This window comes from Myotis brandtii, unplaced genomic scaffold (genome assembly GCF_000412655.1).
Source record: "Myotis brandtii unplaced genomic scaffold, ASM41265v1 scaffold434, whole genome shotgun sequence".
In the NCBI taxonomy this organism is placed as follows: domain Eukaryota; kingdom Metazoa; phylum Chordata; class Mammalia; order Chiroptera; family Vespertilionidae; genus Myotis; species Myotis brandtii.
The window spans coordinates 1,897,644-1,908,731 of record NW_005366599.1 but is presented as its reverse complement, the minus strand read 5'-3'; the positions used below and the strand labels follow the sequence as shown (position 1 = coordinate 1,908,731).

General features: G+C 51.2%; 1 protein-coding gene across 1 annotated transcript in view; it reads left to right on the top strand.

Annotated features, from left to right (window-relative positions):
- The window catches only part of RPL22 (ribosomal protein L22), a 6,719-nt gene extending 829 nt beyond the window's left edge, over nucleotides 1-5,890 (top strand). The window contains exons 2-4 of the mRNA XM_005874330.2: nucleotides 1,116-1,220; nucleotides 3,508-3,632; nucleotides 5,690-5,890. Coding sequence (XP_005874392.1) covers nucleotides 1,116-1,220; nucleotides 3,508-3,632; nucleotides 5,690-5,834 — 375 coding nt within the window. The 3' untranslated portion in view covers nucleotides 5,835-5,890. The remainder of the gene's footprint in view (nucleotides 1-1,115; nucleotides 1,221-3,507; nucleotides 3,633-5,689) is intronic.
- Nucleotides 5,891-11,088: the final 5,198 nt, after the last annotated feature.

Below are 11,088 nucleotides of genomic sequence, written 5' to 3'. Positions count from 1 at the left end.
GCCGGTCGCTGGGAGAGAGTTGGCTTCCTCCCTCCCCTTACACTGGGGCGCCTCTGCCAACATTTTCGGTCCATTTATTCTTCTCGGGGGCGGGGGGGCTTTGGGTGCGTCTGTGCATTGGCGTGTTTTTGGTTTAAAACTGATGGCAGGGTTTGTTTTTTGTGGGGTTTTTTTTTTACTTGCTGGTTGTATATTTCCGGGGGTAGATCTGAAAGCAGCCCTCTGGATTGTAACTAGGAGGAGAGGCCTTAAAAAAAAAAAAGGCAGTGACTTTTGCAGCAGCTGAATGTTGGAAAAGTTGGCCCAGTGATTGCAAGTTTTAGATGAAGTTCTTCGAAGCATAAAGGGGGCTTTAGGGTGTGTTCTTGCCAAGGTATTTTTAGATTCTGCAGGAGCTTTGTAGAATGGTTACTTACAGGTGAGTAGATTGTACAGATGCTTTTTTAATGGTGGCGTTTGTACAGGGAGGAGGTTGATGGGAGGGAAAAGGAGCTAGAACCTGTCGGGTACATGCCGGCGGGTGGTTGGAAAGGGCCAGAAGTTGCTGACGGTGGAGTTGTAGCTAGAACCCACGTTCGCCCTACCCTCTGCTCGCTGGGTGTTTGGGATTCTAGGATGTACAGCCACCTGCTGCTCTGCCGGGCGAGGGGAGACGGGCTTAGGGAGAACCGGCTGAACTGGGCCAGGACCCTGGTCTGGAGCCTCAGGACAAGTATTGATTTTGGATGAGCATTGTTTTGGGAATGCAGAGCGTTTGTACGCCTGTGTCTGGGTCCCGGAATGAAGTAAGTCCTTATGGAAATTCCATGACACAGAGAGAGAGCGGGGAAAGTACTTTATTGTGGTTCATGAGCCCTTGGAGGCGGGGGAGGCTGGAAGGTGTGGACGGGTCCAGAGTTGAAGGATTTCCCCGTGGAAAAGGCCTGAGCTGGCGTGGTGTCCCTCCTCCATTCTTGGGCAGAGGGTGGCTCTTGGCGCCCTTGGAAGGGAACAGGACTCTGTGGGTTTTGCATTTGAATGGGCTTTTACACCTTCGGTGTTTTTGGTTCTTTTAATTTTTTTGTGTGTGTGGATGGGAGCTTGTGCCATCATCTCTGTTTGTGTACTTTTCTTAGAAAAAGCTCCTGGCGAAGGGGGGCAAAAAAAAGAAGCAGGTTCTGAAGTTTACGCTCGACTGCACCCACCCCGTAGAAGATGGAATCATGGACGCTGCCAACTTTGTAAGTTGTGCCCTTGATGCCAAGTCATGGACTTTGGAGATGGTGCTGAGAAGACCCCCTGGAGCCGCTTCTCCCGGCTCACGGGCGACTCCAGGCTCTGGCTCTGCTTGAACTGGAGCTGGTCTGGGTGTTTCTCAGCCTGGATGTCGTGTGTGTGTGTGTGTGTGTGTGTGTGTGTGTGTGTGTGTGTAACAGTTGTGATGAATAGACAGGTGGGACCTTAGCACATCTGTGCCGGAGAACTGCCTCCTCTTCTTGTTTTCCTCCTTTAGTGTCCAACATGATTTTACTTAAAAGTTACCAGGAAACAGGCAGACTTCCTCAGATCCACATCCCCCTTGCACTCTGGTGTGACTGAGCTTAAAGTGATAGGCCCTGATCCTCAGGGACAGGGGCTGCCTGGGTCCTGGCCTGGCCCTGCCTGCTGGGCTGTGGGGTGTGGGCTGGTGGCAGCATTTCCTCAGGCTGCCCTGTCATCCAGGGTCAGCTTCGTGCTTGTGGGGAAATGTCCTGCGTGCTGACTTGTAATAGGAGCTTGGGTGTTTTAGACCTGCCTCTGTATTTGTCCTATTCCCCAGTAGTCCTCTATTTCACTTAAATATAGAAAAGTCAACCTTGCCCTGCCAGTGTTGCTCAGTGGTGAGTGTTGATCCATGAATCAAGAGGTCACGGGATGATTCACAGTCAGGGCACATGCCCAAGTTTGGGACTTGATCCCCAGTAGGGGGCGTGCAGGAGGCAGCAGATTCACGATGTTTCTCCCTTCTCTAAAAATCAATAAAAACATTTAAAAAACAAACACCACTTTAATACTAGATAAGTGTGCATAGGAAATGAGTTCTAATTCAGATTTCCCATAAGGAACCAGATAGCAAAATGGAAGAAAGTGAAGGCATATCTCGAAAACGAGGAGACTGTTGAAACCCATGTGTATGAGTTTTCTTGAGTGGAGACTATAAGAAGGAAAATGAATTCAGCTTTGCTGCACCGACTCCGCAGCGTGGAGTTGGCATTTTACTCTTCTTCTCCGGTAACTGTGCTTGAGGATCAGGCTTCTTATTTTCTCCCTTCCCTACACTCACCTGTGTCTGGTTGTCTTTCCTTCTAGAAGTCTCCCTAGGATAGAAAACTTGAGTCACCTATGAGTCTAAGGTGCAGAAGTCAAGCATTCTGACCTAATCACTTTCCTCATCATCAGTTTATTGTGTATTGGAGGTTTAAATAGAAGATTGTAGGAATTGCAGCTGAAAGGGACTTCATGTCATTGCAATAGAAAGAAAACCAAAAAACAAACAGGGGGGGGGGGGGGGGGGGGGGGGGGAAGAGAACCAGAAAGAATCCTTTTTGGACAAAGACCCCTGAAGCCCACAGAGGTCCACGGGGCTTGCTGAGAGCCCGTCTCCGGGCTCCTGGGCCGCTGCCCCTCCTGTACCAGGCATAGGGCCCCGGAGCAGATCTGGGATTGTTTTGGTCACTATTTTTTTGGGTTAATCCTCATGATATTTTTTCCGTTGATTTTAGAGAGAGTGGAAGGGGGAGAGGAGAGAGAAATATCCATGGGAGAGAGCCACATCAATTGGTTGCCTCCCCAGTGGGTCTCACCTGGGCGGGGAACCTGCAACCCAGTAGTGTGCCCTTGACCGGAATCAAACCTGGACCCTTTGGTTTTGGGCAGGCGCTCTAACCACTGAGCACACTGGCCACGGTGTCACTGTGTTTGCTCCTTGTACTCGGTTGCTGAGGACAGTGCTTCGTGCTCCTTAGGTTCAGAAGTTGCGTGTAGCTTTGGTTGCCTACACCAACCTTGCAGCAGTTTGGCCCTGGCTTTCCTGTCTACTCGATCTTTGACCCATGAGTCAATGTCTTCCATGTAGACACACATTTGATCTTGTGTGGAACCAGTCAAGTATGTTCATGCTAGGATTTTGATTTCATATTAGACTTGTAAATAAAGTTGAATAGTGCTATTTTAAAAAAGATTTGAGAGAGAGAGAGAGAGAGAGAGAGAAACATCAATTGGTTGCCTCCACACACGCCTGTCCGGTAGTGGAATCCACCCCCTTTCAGTGTACAGGACAGTGCTTCAGCCAAGTGGGCCCCACTGACCAGGGCGGCAGTGCTGTTTTCTCGTTGCCGTTAGATTTTGGGTCCTGTGTTAACAGCTGAAGATGTGCTGCCGTTTTTACAGAAGCGTGAGCATTGAGAAACTACCCAGTGTAAGCGTAGCAGCCTGGTGAGAGGGGTGAAGTTGCCACTTTGCTAACCGGGCAATGGGACGATTTTACAGGAGCAGTTTCTTCAGGAGAGAATCAAAGTGAACGGAAAAGCTGGGAATCTCGGCGGAGGGGTTGTGACCATTGAAAGAAGCAAGAGTAAGATCACTGTCACGTCCGAGGTGCCTTTTTCCAAAAGGTAGGGGGGCTGAGTGCTACTTGCCTGCGCCCAGCAGGAAGACTCCTGCCCCGGGACTGGAGGGTGTGGTCTCATTATTCTGTGAACTGGAGCAGTGCCAGTGCAGGGAGCAGTGAATGAGTGAATGCTGCTATGATAGGTAAAAGTATTCAACTTTTTGGTAGCATTTCAGGCACTAAAGAGAGGCAGACTTGCGTAGATTGCATTCTCCAAGATGGCATTGCTCCGCTGCCCCTAGGCCTCAGTGAAGAGCTTTCCATTTTAATTCCATGTTTTTCTACCTGTAAATGTTATAATTGTACGAGGAATCTGAAATTTCAGGGTTTTTTTAGACAGGAAGTGAGAGAGAGACAGACAAACATCATTGTGCGAAACATCGATCTGTTGCCTCCTGTAGGCATCCCGGCTGGGCATGGCACCCCCAACCTGGGCCTGTGCCCTGACCAGGAATCAAACCCTCGACTTTTTGGTGCGCACGGCAATGCTCCAACAGCCATCCGGCCAGGGCTATCTGGTTATTGCCTTGAGGATGAAGTTAAAACACTACAAGTTGCTAAAATTGAACATGTTTATACGCAGCTCCTAGCCCAGAGCTGGGCATATTCTTAGGAGTTTTTTATCAAACTGTCAATTAGTGGGAAATTCACAGGTGTGTTAGGACAAATTGGTTATAGTGAAGCTTTATTATTTTTAACGAGATCAGTTGAGAGAGGACTTAAAAGCGTAAGTGAAGGACTCATTCCGCCTGGCTGACGGGTTGGATGAAGGGATCGCTGCAGCTTAGGGAGGGACTCCAGGGTGTACACAACCAACTCGCTGGCTTTCCGGAGCCTGAGGAAGACGCTCTGATCTTCGTGTGGCCTGTTTCATTCACCCACCTAGTGAGAAGGTCTCCCAGCACAGCTTCCTGAGTCCTCACACGTTTCCTGTTCTTCATCCAGTGGTGAGAGAAAGGAGCCTCACTCTCCTATGGCAGCGTCCCTTCTGGTGAAAGGTTTCTTTGCTTTGACCATCCGAGGTGCTCCCAACCTAGACTTTCTCTTGCTTGTCTCCCAACTTCTGCCGCACTGCACTCAGCTCCTCCGCATGGTTCTGGTCTGAAACATTTCAAACACCTGGATACGTGCGGTAGAAATAATAAAGGAACAGAGTACTTGTTAGATGGCACAACCAGAGTGGTTTGTTTTTATGTTGGAAACGTGGGTAGAATTCAGCTGAGGTCTTCACATCCTTGTGAAGATGACTTCGTTGGCGTAACACTGCTGAACCGGATTCATTTCTTGGAGATGTGACTGTTTCCGTTCACATGTGGGTCCTTGTTAACATGCCAGTTTGCCTGTGCGTCTCGTTCAGTCCTCTGAACAGTCTGAGCTGTCAGATATCATGGCTCCTGTTTTATGGGGAGAAACTGGGGTGAGAGGTTACTTTGCTCAGCAGTGCGTTTGCTTGACGTCTAGCCCCCCTTCTCTCTGTGGTTCTGGGAAGGTCTGGAGTAGATAGAACCCAGGGCCCCTAAGCAGACAAGTGAGTGAGGGGGGTGCTCTCCCCACAGCGCTGGGGCCAGGGTGGCGGGTGGCAGCCTGTCCCGGCGTTGGGTAGCGAGTGTCACAGAGCAGAAGGGAGCGTCTAGCACAGCCCTAAGAAGCAGTCCCCATAGCCTGAGCCACTCCCAAGGAGGTCTGACTCCAGGAGGTGTGATGAGCTCAGAGGACCTCGTGCTTTCTCAGAAACAGGCACTAAGGTTATGTGTCAATTAACCATGAAATCTTCTCCAGTGGTCACGAAAAATCATTTTATAGGCGCTTGCTATTGTTTCATGCACAACTCTTACATCTTATCTGTTCTCATTTTTATTGCCAGTTTAGATGAAATGTGGCTCTTTATTCTTGTTAGACCATTGGCCTGGTATGTTTGCCTTATCTTTGCCATTTGTTTAAAGGTGGGAAACACCTTGAATTGTAATGACTTTGAATGCAAGTGTTTCATAAAAGTGATAGTGTTTGAGAGTAAAGAAGGCCGAGTGTTTAGAGGAGTTCTCAAATGTTCTCTCTCTGCAGGTATTTGAAATATCTCACCAAAAAATATTTGAAGAAGAATAACCTACGTGACTGGTTGCGCGTAGTTGCTAACAGCAAAGAGAGTTACGAATTACGTTACTTCCAGATAAACCAGGATGAAGAAGAGGAGGAAGATGAGGGTTAAAGCTCATTTATCTGGAATATTTTGTATGAGTTCTTGAATAAAACTTGGGAACCAAATCGGTGGTATTCCTTGTATCTCTACAGTATGGATTGAACAGAAAATTGAAATCATAGTAAAAGGGCTTCACTTGGGACGCCACTCACTTTGTAATTAGACTTTTTTCTGCTTGAAAATGTCAGTTCTCGTGGTAGTCATACCACATAGAAGAGTAAGGCTCCCAAGGGAACTGACAGGATTTGACATCGATCGGGTAGAAGGGTGTGGAGATGTGAGCTCTTAGTCACTGTTTTGCTTTAAGAAGTGACAGCTTCGTCTGGCGCTCTCCTGGGATTCAGGAGAACAGCAGACTCGGGCTCCTTACTCGGTGAAAGCAAACCAGTGACTTCCGTCTGAGCTCCTCCTGGTGGGAACACGGCAGTGTCGATAGACGCAGGGGGCTGGGGCATTTGTCTTTTTAGTTTTTAACTACAGTTACTATGTATGTTAATCTGTTTTCTTCCTCTAGAAATAAACTGGTCCTTTGGCGATGCTGCGCGCTCCACTGCCCCCAGGAAAGGGTTTGGGGATGACTCTAAAAGTCCCAGGTTTTAAATTGAAAGTGCACAAAGTGAATTTGTGAATAGTCCTGGCTTCTCCAAGTCTTTGCAACACACTGTCACTTTGGCCTCCAGCAGGGGGAGCTGCAGATGAGGAAGAATAGAGCTTCCAGATGTCAGCATCTGTGCAGGTCCTGGGGGGGAATTCCCTGCTGCTCAGACCCGAGTCTCTTCACAGGTGGAGGGGGTAGGGGGATGGTGGTGGGGGCGAATGGGCACGAGGAGCAAGTGATTGGGAGACAGACAGTTGAGGCTAAAGAAATGTTGAGATGCCAGGGGATGGTCACTCCCAGCATGTAGGCCATGGCTGGGTGTCATGCAGAAGCCATTCTGCAAACTGGCACTAAGCAGGACCACAGTCTGCTCCTGCATGACATGGGGTAGCAAAGGAACACGGTGTCTCATCTCGCGATCTTGTTGCCGTTGCAGAGGCCAAGGTCTGCAGGGGACGACCTCGGGCTGCACAGATGTGATTGTTGCTGACAAAACCAGGTTTTTCAAGTGACTTTGGAAAGAGACCCGGATGCCTTACGGTGCCCTTCTAAAACCTAAACAATTCTGCAGAAATGTCTGCATTGTCTTAAGATTCTGGTATATAAAATTTATGTTTTACAGAGCTTGCCTACAGCCAATTTCCACACCTGAGATTCTTGTGCTCTGTAGCTGCGCAGCCGGAAATTAGATGTTGGAGTCCTACCTGGGCTCCAATTTAGCATTTGCTGCTCCTTGGATTGCCTTGAACATGTTGAGGCTTTGCAATTTCATTTGCCGTGAAGGCTCTAGCATTTTCTATTTCTATGCAAATTTCCCAAAGCAGAATTGTTTGCATGTTCCCTTCACAGAAGGAAGGCGGGGTTTCTTCCACATGTAACTGAGGCTTCGTGCTCTGGCTCCCCTGTCAGGATGAGATCTGTGTAGTAAGGTTATGACTTGGGTTTGCACGTTTTACTTGTTTGTTGCATTGATGTTGCCCTGTAGTAATTCTTTGGTTGTAAAATATTACTACTGGGCTGAAATTAGCAAATACTTAAAAAACTGCTCCCAGATTTTAAAACTTGTAATTAAATTGAAACGTTGGTTTTTCTATGCCTTTTGGAACTCTTGTAATTGAGTTTTGATCACATTTTATATTAAAGTGGCTAATGTGGCTACTGTTACTGTGCAAGGGTTTTTTTTCTTTTAAGGGATTGTCATGTTGATCTATTTAGAAGCAAAAATTTTGTTTGTCCTCACTGATTAATTGCTGTTGACAGTGATCTTGGTCTTCATTAGTGTGAGAAGGAAATGTTCCTTAGCCCGTTTTCTTCACCTTCGTTGTGCCACTGCCTCAGTGAGGCCTGCAGTGACCAGGGCTGAGCTCTCCAGTGGGGCATTTCTCCGTCTCGGAGGGGGGCGGTGAATGTGAACCTGGGTTACAGCCACCATTCACCAGCTGTGCCGGAAACACTTGAGCCCCGTTTCCTTTGTATCTTGCCTCCTGAGTCACCTGCCTGATCTGAAATACTCAAGGCACAGGAGCAGATTGGGTCATGGGGAGCTTCAAGCTGAGATTTAAGATCATAAAAGCAGGGAAATAGGAAGTTGGAACAGCCTTGTTCTCAGCTGACTGGTCACCACCGGCATGTCTACCTTGGCACGGCTCTCGCTTGGAGGTTTAATATTCGTTGTTTTCCTTTCAAGAGCCTCCTCCTTGACCCCCTCCCTGCTTTTCCCTGAGTGGTGTCCTCGGCCCAGAGACCCAGGGCCTGAGCTCCCCATGTGTCAGAAGCCTGGGGGCAGGCAGAGGGGTCGATCCTATCAAACACATTGAAAGACGGTTGGTCAGAGTCGCAGAATGTGCTGGGGTATTTGGAGCTCAGCCTTTTTAGGGGCCACTGATTTCTCGGAAGGTGAGCAGGACCCCTGCGAGGCTGGAGAGCCTGAAGTTGGCTTTGGGGGCCACTTCCATTCCTTCCTCTCGCTGCTGTGGTCCTTCCTGTGACCCCCGTCCCCCCAAGCTTATCAAGTGGGAGGAGCGGACACACCTAGGATGTGGGTCCCTGATGGGCCAGCTACAGACCCCTGGACAGAGCAAGGCCGGCTGGGGCCAGAAGCCACCCTTGGGGGAGCCTGGCTGGGTTCCCACTGGGGGTGCGGCTGAGTTGTGAGCAGCCTCTGCTTTGGCGCCTCTTTCTGGAAGGTAAGAGGCCTGGCCTGGGGCTTTGCCATCCCAGCCAGGAGGCCTTGGGGAGTGCGCGGGAGGGCTGCCTAAATGATGCCCGGCGGGGGCTCATCTCGGAAAGTGCCCTAAGGCTTTGTCATCGAGACCTTTTCCTACCGTTGGGATTTGCAGATCCACATTCTCTTTTCTAGGCTATTCAGGCCAAGCAGAAGCAGGTAGGGCTGTGTCCAGGGGCTACTTTAAGGCTTATACAAGCACTTCCTCAGGTTCATGGCCACTGGCTCAGAGCCTGCCTTCCTGAGAGCCCCCCCCCCCAAGTGATTGGATTCTGGCGGGAGGAGGCTCCCCCAGAGAAGGGGCTTCAAGTGCAAATGAGAGGCCGTGTACATGGGGGCGCTCACCCCTCATTTCAAGGGAGACTGTCATCCTGCCAGTGTCGGCGCACCTGCTCTTGAGGCCCAGTCAGAGCTGGGATCTGCTGGGGTGTGGGAGATTGCACTTCACTGCCCTAAAGCGGCCCATAGTCACTTGGGGCCATCAGATGGCCATGAGGCGACATGCTGCTAAGGGAACTCCCCTCACAGGATGAGGGGTACCTGCCTTTAGGAGGAGCTCAGAGACAGGAGGGCATGTGCCCGAGTTATCAGCTGGCAGCTCCGGCCTCGGGGACCATCTTTTCCTTGGTGCTTATGTATGTGTTTAATCCTCACCTGAGGCTGTTTTCTCCATTGATTTCCAGAGAGAGTGGAAGGGAGAGAGGAGGGGGAGAGAGAAACATGGACGTGAGAGAGAGACGTGGATTAGCTGCCTCCCACCCACGCCCCTGCCAGAGCGGAGGGACTTGCCGCTGAGGTGCATGCCCTTGACCAGATTTGCACCTGAAACCCTTCAGCCGAGGGCCGACACTAACCACTGAGCCAGTCTGGCCAGGGCTAACCGCTACATTAATTTTTTAAAAATTTATTTCGAATTTTCACCGAAGTGTAATTACAAGCTCTGAGCAGCAAACAGGAGAGTCTTGTCTCCTGACACTGTAACCTCAATGGCTGGTTCCTTGTTCTCAGAGTTGGTTGAATTTTCACTTTTGGGGCAAGGACAGGATGGAGAGGCTCGTGAGTGACCAGCATCAGCTCCAGTTTTGCCCAGTGAAGCAGCTGGAACGGTTCTCCCCGTCTTCCCTTTCTTAGCTGGTCTTGGGAATCAGCCAAGGCTAGTGTGTGTGTGTGTGTGTGTGTGTGTGTGTGTGTGTGTGTGCAGGGGGTGGCTGTGGTGATGGGAACTATGGTCAGTTTCTCTGACGTGGGACAAGGCACCTGTGGAAGTGTCCTGACCTCATCCTGCCAGCTGGGAGGGTGAGGGGCTGGTAAAGGGGGTGGCATGTTTGGTGGCCCTTAGGGTATTTTCCTGGGTGCTTAGCAGGCCTGGGAAGAGCAAGGTAGCTTTGTCAGGGAAAAGGCAGGCCTGCCGGAGGGCGGGTGGTTCGGGGCAAGATGCCTGGTGATGGGAAATACAGCCTTAGGCCACCAGCAGCCCTCCGCTCTCAGCCGCCTCCCTGCCACCTGTGCCTTTGCCCTGCTGCTGCCTGCTTGGGCTCCTCCGTCTCTAGTGGGTTTAATAGTGATCCCGGGGAAGGGCTTCCCAGCACCTTGCCCTCGTGCTGGCTACCAATTTGGATGGGAAGGGGAGGGAGAAGTGGCTGCACGTCTTTCCAGGCCATCCATTGCCCCTGGTCACAGCTTGGACACAGCTTAGACTCACTGTGGCTTGGGTTGTGGCCACCTCTCCGAAAGGCCTTGCCCAGGACAGGCACACTCTCCTGGTTCCCCAAAGGCCCCAGCAAAGGCGAGCCCTCCTGGTGATGCCAGTGTGGCATGGGAGGGGCCAGGTGTCAGCCAGGACCGGAGGGTCCCCTCTGCTGTTGACTCCCAAGTCAGGCAGGTCCCTGGCAGCCACATGGGCTCCAGTGGGTTCCCCCAAACGTTTCTGGCCCCAGGAGTGAGGTGAGGGTGCCCTCCCTTTACTGCCCCTCTAGGTGAGAGAGCTGGCCATCCTGCGGGCCACGGAGACTGGCCCCTTAGAGCAGCTCGAAGACAGGCAGCGGGACTGGCCTGGCTGCGCTCAGTTAAAATTCCGGCCCCATCTTCACCTTTAACAACCGGGGGGCTGAGGGCTTCTTTCCCGCTCAGAGCCCCGTCGCCTCTGAGGGAGTTTCAGGCACAGAGAAGGCTGCTCCCCACCCCCTCACCACCCCCCTCCTTGTCTGGGTCCAGCTGGAGGGCTTTTGGGAAGAGGGCACGTGGGCGGCGGAGCGGGGTGCGATGGGTGAGGGAGGAGCCAGCCTGCTCCTGAGAATCCGAATCAGACCCCCAGCCAACCGAGCGCCCCGTCCCCACGTGCGGGACACATTTTCCTTCTAATCCTCTTTCGAAAGGGGGTTAGAACGGGGTTAGAACCGAGTCGGGGCCGCGCCGGGCGCCGAGAGGCGACGTCCCCGTGC